Genomic DNA, 21,523 nt, shown 5'->3' on the forward strand with positions numbered 1-21,523 from the left:
TTGATACTCTCCTTTTCATTGTCACAAAGGCATTCTTGACCCACTCACAGTCCAATCCAATCTAACAGGTAACTAACGCTCTCGCACAGAACAGTCCATATTTAAAGCAAACCTGATGTACAACGCCATGGGGCTGCTACTAGCGACATGCTAATGCGATTTGCGGGAAATTTTAATCAAAGTCATCTCTCAGATGTATAAATATGTCTACCAACGTTCGTTGATCTATAACAAACCCTTCTTGGTGTTGGGATATATTTCTGTCAGTGTGCAATCGACCAAACATTGATATTTATAACAATAATAACATCAACAAAATAATAATAATAATAATAATAATAATAGTCCTAGGAATCAACCTGGAAGAAGCCCTTATGGCACCGGGCAAATGGGAGTGAAATGCATCGTTGCACGTCATCTGCATCTGTAACATATTGGATTCAGCAAGAGAATCTTAGCCTCTTTCACTCCGACTCCGGCACATAACCTACAAGAGGTGACCCTATTAAGCCGAGCAACCCAGTGGAAGGTTGGGTAACCAATCCCAGCGGCAAAATGGGTCGGTGAACTGATCAGTACTGGGGGCTCCAAGGCTCACAACATTGGCAGTACCTTGGTCGGTGTGAAATATCACCGGCCTTCAACTGTGAAAAGCATGGAGGAAAATTCAGTAGAAGCAACTGCCCCAGGTGGTAAGGGACCCACGGTGCACGCATGCAGGACTTCGTTTTCTGGGGAGTCTTTACCAACATGCTTGGAGGTAATACCAATATCGTTGACTCGTTATTGGACATTATGAATTTTAAAACTCACTCTTTCCTGGTTACCAGCGTTTCGCCCCAGTGGGCTAAGTTGGGCTCATCAGTTGGTAAATAGCACATCTACCAAGACGCATGGCTAGCACATACCGTGGAGGCCACTGCATAGACTATTTGGAGCCACCAGCAGTGCCAATACACTATGAGAGACTTTGTCCTGGCAACCAGGAATGAGTTCGCTGGAAAATTTATATAACATCCAATAACGAACCAACTACATTGCTATTATAAATTTTCTCATACGGAACAAATATTTCAGGTTCCCTTTGGGAATCAACATCTTTATCATGCTTGGAGTTATCGGAGACTCCTAAAAAAAGATCAGACACGAACGCCGGAACTTCTTCGCAACATTCACGGTGAACTCCCTTCAAAAGTCTGTAAATTGAAACAACTGACACCCTGCAACATTATCAAATACTGATCAAAACATTCAAGAAACAAGGTTCAGAGTTGAAGAAGCCTTTGAATACCAAGGGTATAGGATCTTCAAAGGTAAAGTCGAGAAACGTGCATGACAGTCTATCCCCCACCTCAGTACAGGATTTGTGGTCAGCAAGAAGATTTAGAGTGGCACCAACTTGACATACCCCAACAGTCAAATCCCAATCCATTCTTTTTGAATTACAAATAAAATCTACACCATAGTGAACGTCCATGCACCAATTAATCAAGCTAACAGGACAGACCCATAAGGAACAGAAATATTCTGGGAAGAGCTTGAAGATATTCTGTCCAAGATTCCCAAATATCACACAATCTTTCTCAGAGACTTCAATGCTCAGCTCGAAAAAGAAGAGAAGTTCAAGAGCATTATTGGAGACTACTCAAACCACAGGAGAACAAACCACAATGGAGAAAGGCTGATAGAGCTGTGCAAGGCGTTCAACCTAGTTGTGAAGCCAATCACTTTCAAACGCCTTCCTAAGAAACAGAAAACATGGACACATCCCCAAATCCCCATCTCGGCGAATTCCAAATTGACCACGTTGCTATTTCTCATAAATCTCGGACAGAAATCCAGATTGTAAAAGTCTTAAGAAGCACAAATCTTGAAACTGATCATCTCTCAAAGATAAAAATGAAGCTTATTCCAAGATCCACCAACAGATTTCAGAGAAGAAAGATCAACAGGTTTGATGTGGATAAATTAAGGACTGAAAGAGAATTAAATCAGAAACTTGAATCACCTGAGCCACAGATCTGAGAACTCAAAAAAGCCATAGTTGAAACGGCAAAAGAAACCACCCCACTGCCAAAATCAAGGAAGCATTCTTGGTGGACCAATGAATACGACAATGCCATAAACCAAAGGAGACTTGCCTGGCTGCGATGGAACAAACGGAAGAACAAAGAAAATAAAGCGAGATTCCTGATCGCGAGAAAGAAGACTAACAAAACCGTACGTAAGATGAAACAAGCATTCCACAAAAATCATCTGGCACAGATAGACCAAGATTTCAAAAAGAACACCACTCGCGACTTCTACAAAACCTTCACGCAAAATTTCAGTAAATACACACCACCCAGTCTTCAGGAATTCTGATGGGAAAGTTGCTTACAGTGACAAAGACAACTGTAAGATCCTGGAAAAATACTTTTGAGTTCCTCAACTGTGAGGCTCCAATATAAAAATTTTCTTTTCAAGAAAATATGCCCGCTAATCTGGACTCAAGTCCACCAACCAGAGAAGAAATCAGGCAGATCATTCAATTACTTACAAACAAAGCACCAGGTGAAGACTCAATAGTTGCTGAGCTCTGGAAGTATGCAGGTGATATATCAGTTGACAAGCTTCCAGATATCATCTGGGAGATTTGGGAAACAAATTGACAAGTGACTGGACATAAGCCCTAATAAAACCCCTTCGCAAGAAAGGTGACAAAGTGGACGTAAACAACTATCATGGCATATCACTCCTCTCAATAACTCACAAGATTCTCGCGAAAGCACTTCAAGAGCTGAAGCACAGCTAGATCAGCAAATGGGAGAATACGAAGGAGGTTTCAGGAATGGGTGATCCGGTGTTGAGCAAGTCATGAATCTAAAATCAATTCTATCATACATGAAACTGAGAAGTAAAAAATTTGTAGTGACCTTCGTTGACTTCAAGAAGGTTTATGACTCGCTGGATCAAAGTACCATGATCCAGGTTCTAAAGGAATTGGGTTTAGATAATAAGAGAAGAACAATCATTCTGAAAACCATGTTGGACATGATCTCCAAAGTGAAATTTAGGGGAGAGTTTCCCCGAGTCCTTCGAAAGACGAACAGGGTTAAGGCAGGGAAAAGGGCTCCCGCCTCTGCTATTCAATTATGTCCTCATGAGAAAATTATTCGCGAGTAGTGTAAAGAATTACGTAAGGAAATTGTGGAGAATCCCTTGCGATGAATAACAAAGGCCTGAAAGAACGACTGGAAGCCAAAGAGAGGAAGATTTTAAGAACGATATTGGGCCCAGTCAAAGAACAAGGAGAGTACAAAAGACGACACGACGAACTGTATCTACAGGTGAAGAAGTAATGGACATCACACACAAAGGAAAATCTTTATGGCCACTTGACTCGAATGAGCTCCAGAAGATTGTCCAATTGAATCTGTACCTACCTTGCGGGAAAGAAAACCAAAGGGATCTGGTTTATACAGGTGGAAAAGGACCTACAAGAACTGGGGATCTCACATGAGGATATCTTGGAACGTGACTCTGAAGAAGAAACTTGGGAAAGTACAGAGTTTTCAGCCAAAACCCAAAATGACAACCGGCAAGAACTGGACCTAAGATCAGAGGTATGCTCACCGAAGAAGAATGCGGGAACACTGGCCAAATATGAAAGATAGGAGAAAGCAATTTGAAATAGCGTGGCCCATAGAAGACCGAAACGAGAATAATAATAATAATAATAATAATAATAATAATAATAATAATAATAATAATAATAATAATAATAATAACAACAATAACAATAATAATAATACGGCCTTGCCTACCATGTGCGGACATATTAATTTGATGCCACCTGGCTGTATGCTCATCAATTTCAACGTTCTGTTTTATTCTAAGCCTACTAGATGGCAGACAGAGTAAACCAAAACTCTCTTGAGCATCTGTGGCTGAGATTTAATTAATTTTGTCGGGTTAATACCAAATATGTCACCAGAGATCTTTTACATGCTGGAACAATGTACAACATTGAGCGTCGAATGGACCTTTTTTCCGCCCTTCAAAAATCTGACTACCTCTGCCGGGCTTGAACTCTATATCTCGGGTTCCGCAGGCTGACACTCTACTAGTTATCTACAGAGGCAGCTATAAATTAATAAAGCACATCTCTCCTAGTCTAAAACGAAACAGCATATTCTTTAAAATGTGTATCAAGTAGAGCAACAATTAAATGTAGTCATTTCACCACCTGGCGATTAAGGTGGTAGTGATTTTATTTTAAGAGGAAATACAACTAGGCAACGATCCGACATTAAAAAAATGAAGATATCAGCAAAATGAAAGGGAAGGGCCACAAAGGGCATGAAAATGAGACTCCCAAGGCCTCAACACCACATACCGTCGGTGTTGGAAAAGAACAAAAGATGACAAAAGGAGGTCAGATAGGATAGATGGAAGCGAAAAACCTGGGACAAGTGGTTGCCAACCAACACTCTGAAGTTTAAGAGCCCCAAAGACCCCTTTAAGTTTCCACTTACAACAGATAAGGGAATTCCTGACAATGGAGCCTAGACTCTGAACGCGTTGTGGAGAACAACATATAATAAAAGTTGTGACTGATAACACGGTCTACATAAATCATAGTTATGTTTAAACATATTTATTTAGCACATGGAAAGGAAAACATGCTTATTAGATACAGGTTAAAAAAAACTATATACATATTTACAAAGTAACTTCACAATTACAAGCCACTGTGGATAAGACATGACAATTCGAGCCCAATATCGAGAGCATCTATCCATGCAAGTGAAGCTGGCATGGCAATGAGGAAGTCTGTCCAGTTCCCACGATAGGCTCGTAAGTTGCACTCGCGCACAATATGTTTGACTGTCTGATCAGGGGCACCACAATCACACTGGGAAGATACAATCTTTCCCCACTTGAATGGGGAGTAGACACTGATTCCACTGGCCAGAACAGATCCTATTCAGTGTACTCGATGTTTTCTTGAAAGTTAAGCCCCTAGGGACTACGAAGGTCGATCAGATATAAATGGGATTTTTGTCCCTGAACATCAACAGTTGGTAGGACTGGCCCCGCGCTTCTGGCATGCTTAGGCAGGACTGTTAGGCATGGGGAGAGAGTGCTGTTAGATATTTCCCACCAATTCACCAGTAACACTCACGATGGTGTAAGAGGCGGCACCAATCCACTGTGTAACGCATAAGTATAAAATTTATTGCTCGTGAAGGAGTTACAGTGGCAGAAATTTGCCAGAGATTGACTGCACAGTTCGGTGATTCTACATTGCCAAGGACGTGTGTGTGTAAGGAGTGGGAGAGAAAAGGGGAGGCAGCTCCAGTGAAAGCCAAGACTCTACTCCAGCTGGCAAGGTTCTTGCAACCGTTTTTTCGATCAGCGAGGCATTTTGCTGATTGATTTTTTGCATGAGCAACGCACAGTCAATACTGCTTACTACTGCAAGCTGTTGAACAAGGCGAGGGTTGCACATAACCGCAAGCCCAGACTTATCGCCCTACAATTTCCATTTGTTCAGACCACTTAAATCAGCTCTAGGAGAGCAACGATTTGAAGATGACGATGGTGTGGAAGACTTTGTGCGCAACTGGCTGTGACACGACCCTGTTCTTTTTACAATGAGGGCATCAAAAAGCTACCCATATGCTAAGCCAAATTAATTTCCAAAGCAGGAAACTATGTGGAATAATAAATTATAATTGCCTTGTATTTTTCAATAAACGAACTTAAATAAAAAATAAAATCCTGTTTATATTTGATCTCCCCCCCTCGTAAAATCTTTCTTGACTGTGAATAGTGGTCAGTGTTGAGGGTCAGTTTTTGATGTCCAATTTTCCACTGTGCAGTGGGGCAAAAACTGCTTGCAGATAGTGTACCGGGTGGTACACCTCTACGACGCAAGTTCAAATCTTGCTCTAATTGAAACTTCTCTACTGAAGAAACCCAGAACTTTAACAACTGAACTAACTCTACAGTTTATCAGAAGATGTCACCGAGTGTTTTTGATTTGCTTTTGTTTTTCATTGATCAAGAAGTGTGGACATTCTCTAACAGATGTGTCTACCAAAAACTATGATAACGCACTCTGGTGTAAAGGAATGAACCTTCTTGGAGAAATGTTGTATTCATAAGTTTTGTCTTTACTAAATTTTGTTCTGTGGTTTGTGGGTTGGCAACATTAATCCTTTCTTTCCACCTGTTTTGAATTTAGCCAATCAGTAATTTCTGTAATTAATTTTCCTTCAATCATAGCTTTCTTCTTCAAACTTCCATGTGTAATTCTTAGTCAACCAATAAAAATTGAGTGGGTGTGTCTACTCATTCCTGAAAGGTCTCGAATTTTCCACGAGGGTATAAAAACTGCTGATTTTCTTGTCTCCGGGCCACTCTTATAACATCTTTCCCACAAGAGAACATTGGCAATGGTAAAGTCGCTGATCGCGATGAAACTTAGAAAACACATTGAGGTACATGTAAAAACAATGCCAGCATCAATTTTAGACGCCAACATTCATTAGCGCGTTAACTAAGGGGCCTAAAAGTTGCGACATTTCAAGTTCCGCGCGATCAGCGATGAATACCTGCTGGCCAATGCTAAGCCGGCACACACGCTTCCCGTCTGGAGACGCACCCTCTGCACCGCCTTCCCCACTCCAATTGGTTCTCCCCGGCACGTTCCCCTTCTCCTCGCGTTTGCCGGCCGCTTGGCTGTTGAACAAGACCGGCACTATATTTTGCTTCTTTACGTACTATAATTATTGAAATTCTTTAAATCACGTTCCGTTTCACACATAATGATGATAAATAACCTAAACTTATTTACTCACATTTTATTCAAATTTTATATTTTCATTCCTGCTAATTCCGGTAAGTTGTCAATTCGTGACTACAACCCCGAGTTAAGCACCATCGGGCGTGGACAAACGTGGGATAAGGTACCGCATCCGACCCAGGCTTAAATTATTATTTACGTCTGAAACACCTTGAAGCTGTCGGTAATGTCATTTAGAGTGGACATACATATGAAATTAATTGAAATATATCACCCACCTTTAAACAACGTTAAATATCCTTTTAATTTAAAGAAATTACGTGCCCGGGTAGAGGATCTCAATGAATGTAATGAGATTTTGTACCTCGGGATATCAAAATCTGGTTACAGGTCCAAACCTTTTCATGTCCACTCCCCTACCCCCATTTTGTGTACGCTATCAGGTGTGCCGTAACAAAACGAAATCGCAAACAACAGCAATTATAAACTCCGAGTTAGAAACTGCTGGTATTTTCCGTATTGCGTACTCTGGTATAAGGAATCTGGATAGAATGTTTTTATTTGTGCTTGTATTGAACGATTTATTTATTTATTTATTTATTTATTTATAGCAGTGAAAGGCACAACACATTGCAATTGCAGCAATGGTTGTCGAACATAAGGTAAAAAGTTACAATAAGTTTAATACGTTCTACATACTCGTGTTCAAACTTATTGTAACTTTTTACTTTTTACCTTGACTACAGATATTCTAATTTCATGCTACTGTATACATTTCCATCCCCTACAATAACAACTTATGATTTGTCTAATGGCTGGAAACTAATCGTGTACTAGCTGATGATGGCCGTTAAGAGCCAAAACCGGTACTAGTGTAATCTATTTAAAATAAATTGTGTATTGATTGGTGGAAAAACACATTTCTTATCTATACTTTACATAGACCTTTGTCAGTTATAGCGCAAAAGTACGGGAAAGTAGGACTACAGGTCTGCCTGTGATTACGGTATATCTACTGCATATATAAATGCACATCTTTATTTATTTTCCAAGACTTTTCTTATTACGTCAATCATTCCATGTCATACTCATATCAAAGTTGTCTATGCATTTAATTGATTTATGCGGTTTTGCCTGAAGCCCGCTTGCTCTACTAGAATGTGTGCATCAATAGTAGAACTGATCCTGTTGTCAACAAGTCTTTCTAGAAGTCTGTAGCAGCAGCTAAGCAGAGCAACTGGTCTGTCCCAGACTTTAAGATGGCAAGAACTTTCGTCTTCTTGAAACGTTTTGGAAGGATACCGGTTTGCAATATCTGTTTGAAGAAACAAGATAACCATCTCCTAGTTTTTTGTCCTGCATTTATAAGGAACTCAGGGTGTATGCCATTAAAGCCAGGAGCCTTGCCAACTTTCATAGACTTGATTGCGTCGTTGACTACTTCTAAAGTGAAAGTCTCCGAGTATGAAGAAGATGGAGATGAAGATTAGAGTATTTTCATATTCCTTTTCACTAACCTAGTGTGATCCTTGACCTCTGTAGCCCTAGAAGTTAATACAATATGACTCACAATCTTATATGCTGAGATCTCAGAGTACTCCGTGGTCACTTATGAACTGCCTGCAAGTTTTTCCAGGAGGCTCCAAGCTTTTCTGCTTGAATGACAAAACAAGCCCTTCAACTGTCTCCAGCCACTTCTGTTTCCGTGAGGTATCCAAACTACATAACAGCTTCTCACCAGTTTCATGGTCACCTGTTTCTAGAAATTCATTATAGAGGACATCACTTTCCTCATTCCACCCAGGAACATAATTTTTCTGTAACCCCTTGGAATATCCTTTTTGGCTACTGATGTAACAAGGCCCACAATTATCTGATAGTTACTGCTACTTGCAGGGATCCATCTGATGCATTTGTCTTGTTCAGATGAAAATTTTGCCCAGCCTGCCTTTTGAAAGTTCCACCTGAGATGGAGGATTGATTGAATTAAAGGGATGGAGATACCGGTTTCTATGAGTAGTGGTCCGTATTGACTTCTTGAGAAATCTTCCATCACCATTCTCGAGATGGCAAAGGGATAACTTGCATTATTACTGGTGACAAAGCAGAGGTCGGGATTGTATTCACATTTTCAACTAGCTGATTCGAATGTTCCCCTATCTTCAGCCCATTCAACAAGAGCACTACCACACTCATTTTTGGCATACTTCCAACTTTCATGACGACTTGACGTCTCCAGTGTAGATGGCAGGATTATTAGAAGCTGGGAGAATTGCGGTAGGCCAGGGGAACATTGGTGGTTTGAAGATATTAACTATTGTTAAGTGTTTCTTACCACAACTGTATGGTTGCTGTTATATGTATTACAAGAGAGAAGCCCCACATGATCCAGATTTTTACGAACATAGTTGCTACTCCAAACACACTATCATAGGTCACTCCCAATTACATTGTAGTCATGAATTCTCCCTCTCTTCTCGAGTTCCTCCTAACTGGCTATATGAGCTTCCTGGAGACCCACTAAGTCGATGTTATCCCAGAGTATTCTGGAGAGATATTAACATTAACATCGACTGATGCCTTCAACATTAAGTTGACAGAATTTGATGCCATTTCCCAGTTTCATTATCATGGGGCTCTGGAAAGATAAATCAGTAGCAGTTGAGGTCGAACAGGTGACAAACGCACGTTGATAATCGATGTGATATCGATACATTTACCAGTCGAATTTTGAACACTGCATCTCGTATTATCAGCTACTATCGAAAGTCAAAAAATCCGATTTGATCACAGAAATCTAAACCAAGCGCGGATATTCAAAATCTGTACAATAACGTCGTTCATCCGTACAACCATAAAGCACACTAAAAATCCGTACATTTTACGGAAAATACTTTTGACCACTGAAACGTGAAGGAAGTTTAATGCTATTCAAACTTGTAAATAGGCGTATTCCATAAATAAAAATTAAAAAGCAGGGTTTAGAAGTTATAAGCGTCAATTTTATAATGTCCGAAAATTTCAATGTTTTTCAGTTTCCCCAATTCACCACAGGGTCCTCGAGATAGAAAACTCAGATTCTACTTCACAGATTGCCTACAACCAACATACCAAACTATCATTAACTTCAGAATATTTTCCACGGGGAAAGTACCTGCCTGCTCTACTACAATGAAATTTAAGAACCAATTATTTTAATTGTAAAATGACAAATTATTTGACATGCTGGAGATTATTAACTTAAAAATGATTGGAAAAGATGTGTTTGCAAGTTCCAAGGTACCGTGTTTAGTTTTGCCTAGTGATGAAAGCCAGTTAATGCCTGTATGCTAAAAAACCCCCACACAAAATGAAGTAATTTCCTTGCAAACTTTTGTATTATACCAGCCTCATGTGCAAAAATGGCCAGTGATTTCTTCTTTGAGACTAGTATTCTGTGAAGTAACTGTAACTGTTATGGTAATTTTACCAATTACTAGTTGAAAAACTAATTTACAATTGTAATTGAGTAAAATATTTCTCAGATAACTGTAATTTAGCCCGTTCACATTTTCCTTTTTTTTTTAACTCTTCCCATCGCTGCGTATCAGTGAGACTGTAGTGAATTGTACCATGATATGTCCAGCATTTTAAAAAATTGCACAACTCGAAATAGATCAAGTAAATAAATAAATAAATAAATAAATAAATAAATAAATAAATAAATAAATAAATAAATAAATAATCACAATCAGCCAGCTCTATCAATAACTGATGTGACCTCTTGAAGTCTGAAACATACGTAACTATTTAGGAGTTGCCTCCACTTCCAGTGATCTTGAGCAATGTTTTGCCAATTAACCCCAGCGGTTTTGCAGATGTCTTTGTCCCAGCAATCCAGTGGCCTTCCTCGCGGTCTCAGTTTATCTCTTAGGTTCCATTCAAGAACAACCTTAATCCATCTGTCACCCCTTCTTTGGGCCACATGCCCTGACCATTGCCATTTCAAGGTTGATATTCTCGTTATGTCAACTTTTTTTCTTCTTCTAGTTGCTTTACGTCACACCAACACAGATAGGTCTTATGGCGACGATGAGACAGGAAAGAGCTAGGAGTGGGAAGGAAGCAGCCGTGGCCTTAATTAAGGTACAGCCCCAGCATTTGCCTCGTGTGAAAATGGGAAACCACAGAAAACCATTTTCAGGGCTGCCGACAGTGGGGTTCGAACCTACTATCTCCCGAATACTGGATACTGGCCGCACTTAAGCGACTGCAGCTATCGAGCTCGTCAACGACATTTGTGACTGCTCGTATGTCATGGGCTCTCTTTCTCTCTCTTCTGGTAAACCCAAGCAGAGACCTCTCCATTCCTCTCTGGACAGTTCTTAGTTTCCATTTAGTGAACTCATTCGCTTGTCCAGGTCTCACAGGCATAGGTCATGAACTTGCTTCTTTAGGTTTACCGATATGTTGGATTTGAAGACTGTTGAATAATGTCCAAATGCCTGTTCAGAAAATTTCATGACATATCTCCTTTCATGTTGATTTGTTGGCCAAGGTAGATGTATTCACCAACATTTTCAATAGGTATTCCCTCTATCACTACAAGTTGCCCACTTGTTATGCATGACCTTTGTTTTAAACAGATTAATCTTGAGGCCTACCAGCTGACAAACTAGTACAAGACCGCGTACTTGTGATTGTAGTTCTTCCTTATCGTTAGCCAACAATACTATATCATCCGCAAATCTTAAGTGATTCAGCTTCCTCACACTGTTTCTGATGCCTCTATCTTTCCATTGAATTTTTGACATTGCCATTTCTACGACTGTGAGATGGGTTCACCTTGTTTTACACCACGCTGAATGGGAAAAATCTTCAGTTGTTTCAATGACACTAACAAAGGCAGAAGATGATTCGTATATGCCCTTAAGTATGTTGATGTAGGCTGCTTCTACTCCCTGTTCAGCTACTGCCAAAAGGACAGATGAGTGGCTAACAGAATCAAATGCCTTTTCAAAATCAACGAATGCTAAGCTGAGGGGCAGTAGGTTCATTCATTTGGCTGATTACTTCCCACAGAGCAAGTATGTGGTCAATGGCGCTGAAGCCACTGCGGAAACCCGCCTGTTCGATGGGTTGGGCTAAGTCAAGAGTTGAGCCGATTCTATCAGTCAGGACCTTGGTAAAGAACTTGTACAGGACGGCCAATAGGCTTGTAGGACGATAATTCAGTATGTTGTGGATACTACCCTTTTTCGTGAAGTAGGATGATCTTTGCTTTGTTCCAAGATGAATCCATGAAAAAAATGGTTACATTATGTTATGATATAGTAACTAGACACCACCGATTGGATTCTGTAACACACTGCTCACTAGTCTCGTCTCTCTGTTCAAGTGCACGTGCAGTTTAGTAAAAATGGCCCAGATGGTCATCAATGCTTTACAGGAGCAAGTTTCAAAAGGAAACTGAACTTTCTCCCCCCTCATTTTCATTCAACTTACCGATATATACCCATTGTAAATTGTAGTATTAAGGCATCTGAATTATTTAAGGTACGTGTGAATTTGTATATGATGGTGCTGTAATGTAAAGCTAGTAGTAGGCTCAATCTATTTTGTAAATCGCTGTGTTAAGCACTGGAAATCCATAAATTGTGTAATTTGTATAATGTTGCTGGATTTAGAATTAGTGGTATTTCTTGTAATTCTTTTTTTTTTTTTTTTTTTTTTTTTTTCATGGAAAAGCTCATTGTATTGTTGTTGGGTAATTATGTTTTAACTTTATTATCACATTACTGTAAGAGATCACTGCTACTCCGATATGTCCCAACTGAAATGCATTTGTTAATAATAAACTATATATAATCTATGGCTGAGTCTGGTACAATTTGAAGGTTACTTATTAGTCAGCATTTCAACAAACTTAGTTATGAGTAAGTTTCTAAAGCAAAAACTTACATCAGCATACATCAAAAGTAGGCTGATTAGTTGCGCTTTACAAAAAGGGCTAATATGCATTTACTACAGTCACCAAACAGATTAGGCAAAGATACAGCACAAAAGCCCCAAAGGGCCATAGCCTACCAAGTGACCACTGCTCAGCCCTAAGGCCTGCAGATTACAAAGTGCCGTGTGGTTAGCACGACTCATCCTCTCTGCCACTATTCTTGGCTTTCTCGTCACCCTGTAGGTGGGGTAGAATAACACCCACCTTATCCCCCGACTGTCATAACAGCCGACTAATAGGCGCCCCAGGCGCTCTGAACTTAGAAGAGGAGCTGTTACATATAAAATTAAAGGTTTTAGTTCAACAATTCCACCTTTTCAATACAAAAGTTTTGTAGTGCGGTTTACATTACAAATAAAACATTTGGTACTAGTTTCGACCTAAGGTCAATGTCATCATCAGCCAACAACACACAAATTGCACAATATATCAAACAGTCCATAAACAACGTACATATGCTGCAAAAACATTGTGGTTTTATGCTATGAAGTTAAGAGTTGAAGATGAAACAGTCACAATGATGATAAAAGTTTTGAATTATGCATAAATTCCATTAAAATAAGGCAATTAGCTGCCGTTCAAGGATGATTCAAGTTTATCAATCTGGATGCCGAAGATTCTCCAATCTCCTCGCTACAAAGTTCGGACAGCTGTAAGTCATCATATGGTAGCAGTGGCATTTACAAAACAATTTTTGCACACGCAGTGACTGATGTAGAAACATTGTACACTGATGTCTTTAAAGGAGTTTCTAAATTATTTCTATGAAGTAGGTGGAGAAGATTTTATTATTTTTATTATTTATATTTATATTTACTATTCAATCGGCCCCCTTTTTCAACAGCTTTTTTTTTTTTTTTAATCAGTTCACTTGTTTCCACATTGAACAGCGAATCTCACAAAGGGGGTGACAAGAGCAACTTGAATAACCACAGACCGGTAAGTTAGATGTCAATCGTATGCAAACAAATGGAGCAATTAATAGTAGATTATTTGAGGTTAAAATGGGACTCTCTTGGAATGATATTTAAGGGGCAGCATGGTTTTAGGGCAGGTTTCTCCTGCGAAAGTCAGCTCTGTTCGGTATGTCAAGCAATATAGGATAAGCTCGACAGTGGGTCAAGGATTGATGCAATAGTAATTGATTTTGCTAAGACATTCCATCTTGTGCCACATGACATCCTCCTTAACAAGTTAGCATGTACGGGCATTAACATCAGAGTTGTGAAATGGATACGAGAAATCCTCAATGGAAGAAGTCCAAGGGTGCGTGTGGGAGAAACTATCTTCTCCAATAAGCGTTATGTCTGGTGAGGCTCAGAGTAGCGTTATAGGGCCAGTTCTTTTTATACTTTTCATGAATGATATGCCTGATTCGATAAAATTGGAAGTGCGCCTATTTGCCGGCGATTGCGTCATATATCGGGAGATTACCTGATTACCTGATTCAAGAACTGGAAAAAATCCAAAGAAAAGCAGCTCGATTTGTTCTGGACGATTTCCGACAAAAGAGTAGCGTTACAAAAATGTTGCAATGTTTGGGTTGAGAAGAATTGAGAGAAAGAAGAAGAGCTGCTCGACTAAGTGGTATGTTCCGAGCTGTCGGCGGAGAGATGGCGTGGAATGACATTAGTAAACGAATAAGTTTGAATGGCGTTTATAAAAGTAGGAAAGATCACAATATGCAGATAAAGTTGGAATTCAAGGGGACAAACTGGGGCAAATATTCATTTATAGGAAGGGGAGTTAGGGATTGGAATAACTTACCAAGGGAGATGTTCAATAAATTTCCAATTTCTTTGAAATCATTTAGGAAAAGGCTAGGGAATCTGCCACCTGGGCGACTGCCCTAAATGCAGACCAGTATTGATTGATTGAGATAGAGGAGGACGAACTATTGCTTCAGCAGGATTTAGATACGATTGAAAAATGGGCGCGTGAAAATCAAATGAAAATCCACAACGGAAAAAGCAAGAAATTTTGTTTCAGTAGAAAGAAAATGACAGGGAAGAGGGATTATGAAATTTGAGAGGAAAATGTTGAAATTGAAAGTTGTAAGTACTTAGGTGTTACTATCCGTAAAGACAAACTGGTAACAGCAAGTGGAAAATGTAGTTCAGAAATCCTGGAGATCGTTACATTTTATTATGCGGAATCTCAAGAAAGCTAATCCTCGTGCCAGGAGTAAAGTTTATAAATGCTTGGTAAGACATTCTCAAATATGGATCTGCGTGTTTGGGTCCGTACAGGGTCGATTTACTAAATTCCCTAGAAAAAGTTTGAAGAAGAGTGTATTGTTGTAGTGTTACTTGTAAAATTATCATTTAACCATAAAATTAGGGCCAGAAACCAGCATACAGGCATGGGCACGTTTTCCTTTGTTAACATGGACCATAAGGGAATGGAATACCTGCAGCAGTCTTTGATAGATTCCCTTCCAGTGTCAAGTCATTTAAGAAGACCATTAGTGCTAGTGTAAAGTGAAAAGTAAAGGTTGTAAAATACGGACACTGAATTTGTGATTTTCTGCTTGGTTTAGATTGTGAAACAAGAAATTTTTCTTGTAATATCCTCTATCCAGGGAATTGCTTGTTGTACTCAAGCTGTTGTTGTTGATTGGTAATTACCAATTTTTTTAAAACTTTATTATGACTAGTGATAAGCTAGTAGTATGCTCAACCTATAGTATTGTAAGCCGTATTCTTAAGCACTGGAAATACTAGTTGTGTGTGAACTTGTATATAATTACACTGGATTTAGAAAGTTAAACTAGTAGTATTTCTTACTTGTCGCACTCTTGTTGTTGTTGTTGTAGGGTAATTATGGTTTAACTTCACTTAATTATCACTTATAATGTTAAGCTAGTAGCAAAGTCAACCTATAGCATTCCTGCCAACTTTCAAAAAGAGAAATCCGGAAGATCCGTAAGCGGAAAATTACTGTATTAACAGGCGCACGTGTAACAGCCTTGAGACATAATGAAAAAGGACGGCGGGGGGGAGGAGGATTATCAAAAATACTAATACAACTCAAATACAGTAGAACCTCAATGCATCGTTCCCGGAACTGTAATTTTCCCGTGTTCGTTGAATTTATTTAGTCCCAAAAATGTTCCATATGAACCAATGTTAAAATTTCCCCGCAACCATCGTTACTCGAACCATCGTTTAATCGCATCAATCGTCGAAAAATTATTTGTCCTCCGTCACAATTTTCCCGCATTGATTGATCATATGTCAGAAAAATATACGCAACATTTTTTTGAATTTGGAGGGACTGCTGGATAATACTCTTAGCAAATAATGGCGGCAACCCGTTGCGAGAATGTAGGAGCGACTCCGAGTTGCTAGTCTTGAACAAGGTTCTTGTAGGCTGGAGTGCTGTGCGCCTGCCCCCTGAAAAAAGACTCTAGGTTTTACTGTATGTTGGTTTTTTTTTTTTTTTTCTTTTCTTTTCTTTTCTCCTATTTGCTGTACGTTGCACCGACACAGATAGGTCTCATGGCGACAATGGGATAAGAAAGGCCTAGGAATTGGAAGGAAGTGGCCATGGCCTTAATTAAGGCACAGCCCCAGCATTTGCCTGGTGTGAAAATGGGAAACCATGGAAAACCAACTTCAGGGCTGCCAACAGTGGGGCTCGAACCCACTATCTCCCGATTACCGGATACTCGCCTCACTTAAGTGACTGCAGCTATCGAGCTCGGTACTGTATATGTTCTGATCAACCCTGAAATTAAATACACGAAGTTACATCTTGATGAGAGCTCGTCTATTTTCACTTTACACTGGGAACACTTTCCATGATCGTATAAAACAAGGAAATAAACAGAATATGCCTCACGAAAAGACTGATAATATAGTTTCTTAGTAACTCATTACGAACACCACTAAAAATACCAAATCACTTAGAAATTTGTCACAATTCCACGAGTTTCAGAACTTCCGCCAAAGTTACGCACGCACACAAACAAAGCCTGTCAGCTGCTACAAAGCACGACGCTGTTACCAAAGGTGTTTTATATAAATTCACAGTCTGCTACTTTTCACGGCTTTTCTTCAAAATCGCAGCCTGCTACTTGTTTGGGAACATCTGATTGAATGAAGTACCAGTTGACGTTGAACAGGTGACAAAAGCACGGTGATAATCAATAATGCGATTATCAATACATTTAACAGTCGAATTTCGAACACTGCATCACATATTACCAGCTACTATCGAAAGTCAAACAAATCCAATTTGACCACAGAAAGCGAAACCAAGCGCGGATATTCAAAATCTGTACAATAACGTTGTTCATCCATACAACTGTAAAGCACACTCAAAATCTGTACATTTTACAACAAAAAAAACGGAATACCTGGCAGGTATGCTATAGTATTGCAAGCCGTAGTGTTAAGCACTGGAAATACTAAAGTTGTGGGAATGTGTATACGATTATGCTGGATTTAGAATGTTAAACTAGTAGCAATTCTTGTAATCTTTTCTTTCCACTGATTTGCTTGTTGTACTCTTGTTTGCTTGTTTGCTGTTGGATAATTGCGTTAACTTTATAATTACATTACTGTTAAGTGACCATTGCCACCAGGATACTCCCATTTGCAATGTATTTTTTATATTAGAATAATAATAATAATAATAATAAAAAATAAATATAAAAATCTTGGTATAGGTAAAAATATGAAAATCATCCCTCATATTTAATTTCAACAGTAAACTCAACCACCACTCTTACCTGGAAAAGTAGTATTCCAGCTGAGAAGAAAGCATCTGTTTCAGTTGATCCAGGGGGATGCCAGCGTCTGACCCAGGACTTGGGTCCGCAAGCGATCCCCCTGGTGGTGAGCTGGCTTGCACGTACGTCTCCAGTGATTCCGTTAGGCCATTCAATGAGCTGCAAACAATACAAGCATTCCAATGAATATTTAAAAAAAAAAACTAACTACACAGACAAACTGAATACATAACACACAATTTGCACTTTACTATAATGGCCTGTGAAAAGTTACATCCTTTCCTGATTCCTGCACGGGAGGTGCCATATCCTAGCCATCAAAGTAGTCGGAGGTACCACGTTCAGGATGAACGTCTGATACAAATCAACATCATAACTATCCTAAAAAATTTTTACAGGATACTATCCATGATTACTAGTCTAGAGTTCTGTATGAACACCAACTGAACCTCGCGATTTGGGCCAATGACCTAGCTGTTAAGCCCCTTTAAACAACAAAATGAAACTCAATATCACACAGCGATTCTTTCTAATCAATGCACAATTTGTGTGCTCCATTACTATTTTATTAATTCATGCCATTAACATCCTCTGTCAATTCATCGCTCCACTTGTTCAGCCACTTCCTTCGTTCTTCTGTAACAGCATGCCTTGCTTCTCGGTTTTTTAGCTACTCTATATAATTCCTCGTTACGGTCAGTCCAGTCTCTCAAATATTTTCTGAACATGTTCTTGTTTAGGACAGCAGTTCTTGTTCTGTCATTCCAGAATGAACTTTCCTTCCATTTTCTTGTGCCACTGGTTCATCCACATCCTTTTCAGTTATCGTTACTACATTTTCTTTCAGATCTTTCCAGTCCTTGTAAATATTTTTTTCAATCAGTTTTAGATAGTTCTGTTTTTATGTTGTCTTGGAACTATTATTCTATTATCGTCCTTCAGCTTCCGTGTCTTTAGTTTATTTTCCTGTGTATTTACTTCTTTTAGCTTACTGACCTTGAGGCATTCACTGTGGAGTCTATGATCGCTTTCCAAAGAGACTCTATGGATCACTTTTACATACAACAATCTATATTGCAGTCCTTTCTCCATTAAAAAATAGTCTAAGGGGTTCACTTTTTCCATGATATGCAGTGGCCCCCACTGTATGCACTAGCCAGTGTCTTGGTAGGTGTGCTACGTACTAACTGATGAGCCCAGCCTAGCACACGAGGGCGAAACTCTGACAACCAGGAATGAGTAAGGTGGAAAACTTATGTCCAATAACGGACCACTATATTGGTATCACTTTTTCCATCCGATCCATACCTTGTGAGCTTATGGCTTTTTGATACCTTTGAGTTCATTACTACAAAACTGTTCCACAAGCAGAGATTAAAGGGTCTAGTATCTTCTAGGTTTCGTGGACCCCATCCAAAAGCTAACAGAATACTTTCACACCCTTCTCTCAGTCCCTACTTGAATATTCAAATCACCTATGATAATTGTACCTTCTCTCCTTACTCTATCCTCTATATCCTCATCGAAACTTTTTTCTTATTCTTCACAGCCAATCTCCGGTGCATAGCACTGGATGATCTGGTACAAATCTAATTTTAGTACGATGTAAACAATCCGATAAGAAATATATTTTACTGTATGTCTACCACACTATCTTCCCTTCGATGATCCATAATAACACTAACTCCAATTTTTGTTTGATCTCCACCGACCACCAGTTGTAAATTGCCTGGCCTTAACTGACGAAATGGCACAGATTGCCATGCCATAACTTGACTTGCCAGCTATATATATATATATATATATAGTTAGGACATATAAATAAAAAATAAATAAATAAATAGCAAATTAAACTGAATTCGCCAGTATTGACAGTTAATTTCTAAAGGAAACTTGAGCTGCGAAGCAAGCTTCAGAACTTGTCATGAGAATTTGAAACGCACTGATAAATCGCACATTATTCCTAATTTTAATTTTTAATTCTCCTGCAGTAAGAGGATTATTCTAGTAAACTTTTCATCTGAGAGTTCCACCTGGATAAGAGTTAGAGGTGCTTACAGGTGAATGAGAGGGGAGCAAATAAGCCTTTTAACTAATGACCATTTCAAATTTCCTAGAACTGATGCATAGAGCTACGCGCCGTATCGCCTACCGTACCATCCTGCTGGAAATAGCCATACCTTTTTTGTACTTTAGTCAGTTCAGCAAAAAAATGCTTCGGAATGTTGTGAATACAATGGTCGGAAATCAAAATCAAATCAAATCAAAATCTCTTTATTTGCAAATGAGGTGTCTACCTCGGTGGCAAATGGTACACTAAAATACATTATTGTCAAGCACTAAATATTAAATTAACAAGAAGAAAATTTTTCCTATAATACAATATCATACAATTTACGCTAACAATGTTTTCTATTAAACACACAGCTCGTCCTTAATAAATTTATATTGTTTACAAAATTCTACTTATAATATCTCCTGTACTACTTACAAATATAGTCAACTGATATACAGTATGTGGAATTACTTCTTCAAATGATACTATACAACTGGTATAAGATTAATATTTACATTGCATTTATTTATTTCCTTTTTTTTTTTTTTTTTTTTACCCGTTCTGGATCCTAAGTAGCATAACGACCAGCTGCGTCTTAACCAGAGCCCCTTTTGCCACCACTTTTCAGAGTTCCTGAAGGGCCTTCACAGCTACCGTAGCGGTCCCAGGGCCCTCGAAGTCCCCACTGTACTTCACCCCTACAGGCAGTCCCCTACTTTGGCTGTCCAAACTCCTTAGACCAGGGGATGGAATTAATTTATTCACACACATTTTTTTATTTACAATAACCTGCACTGGTCGAATGCCCTCTAACACTTCATTTATTTTCTCTGTTGCTGTTTATTCTCTTCTTGAATATCTGTACAGATTTTGGAAAAGGATCAAACACTACCCCTGGTAAACTGTTCCACTCCTTCACACCCTTCCCAATGAATGAAAATTTACCCCAATCGCTTCTGCTAAAATTCCTTCTAATTTTATATTTGTGGTCAGTCCTGCCGATATAATTATTTTCCAACTGAAGCCTCTCACGGATATCTCCCCATGCTTCTTCTCCTGTATAGGCTCTATATAATCCTGTAAGTCTAGTTTTCTCCCTTCTCTTACTTAAAGTTTCCCACCCAAGTTCCTTTAACATTTCTGATACACTACTCTTTCTCCTGAAATCCCCTGTTACAAATCTTGCTGCTTTCCTCTGCACACTATCTATTTCTTTTATTAGGTATTCATGGTGAGGATCCCAAACACTGTTTGCATATTCCAATAATGGACGAACCATACTCAAGTAACTTTTTTCTTTTAATTCTTTGTTGCATCCTTTAAGTAGCCTCATTATGACATGTAATGATCTGTATGCTTTCCCAACAATGTCATCAATATGATCCTTCCAGTGCAAATTACTTTCAAATCTCACACCTAAGTATTTGCACTTGCCATCTTTTGGGATAACTACCTCATCCAAAGTATATTCAAATTCAGTTTTAAAGCTCCTGTTTGTAAAAGTTGTAACAGTTGATTTGCCTCCATTAACCTTCATATTATTTTCTTCAACCCATTGTTGGATACTTTCAAGGTCCCTTTGCAATTCTGAACAATCCTCAATGTTATTTATTTCTCTATAAACAATTATGTCATCTGCATACAATCTTATTTTTGATGTTATATTGTTCCCTAAATCATTTGCGTATATTAAGAAAAGTAACGGACCGATTATACTACCCTGTGCAATTCCCTTCCAAACTTTCTCTTCCTGAGATACATTATTTCCTACTTTGACTTTCTGAACCCTTGAATTTAGAAGTGCTTTTATCCAACGTGTAACCCTTACGTCCAATCCTATTCCCTCCAATTTCTTTAATAATATTCCATGTTCCACTCTATCAAAGGCTTTGGAAAGATCTATGGCTATGCAATCTAACTGACCTCCTGAATCCAACTGATCTGATATGT

General features: G+C 38.9%; 1 protein-coding gene across 9 annotated transcripts in view; it reads right to left on the bottom strand.

Moving 5' to 3' along the window:
- Larp4B (La-related protein 4B) overlaps window positions 1-21,523 on the bottom strand; it is a 965,589-nt gene that overhangs the window by 355,665 nt on the left and 588,401 nt on the right. For all 9 annotated transcript variants that reach the window (XM_067147303.2, XM_067147309.2, XM_067147307.2 and 6 more), the window contains one exon: window positions 17,518-17,676. In XM_067147303.2, coding sequence (XP_067003404.1) covers window positions 17,518-17,676 — 159 coding nt within the window. The remainder of the gene's footprint in view (window positions 1-17,517; window positions 17,677-21,523) is intronic.

Source organism: Anabrus simplex, chromosome 5, assembly GCF_040414725.1.
Source record: "Anabrus simplex isolate iqAnaSimp1 chromosome 5, ASM4041472v1, whole genome shotgun sequence".
In the NCBI taxonomy this organism is placed as follows: Eukaryota; Metazoa; Arthropoda; class Insecta; order Orthoptera; family Tettigoniidae; genus Anabrus; species Anabrus simplex.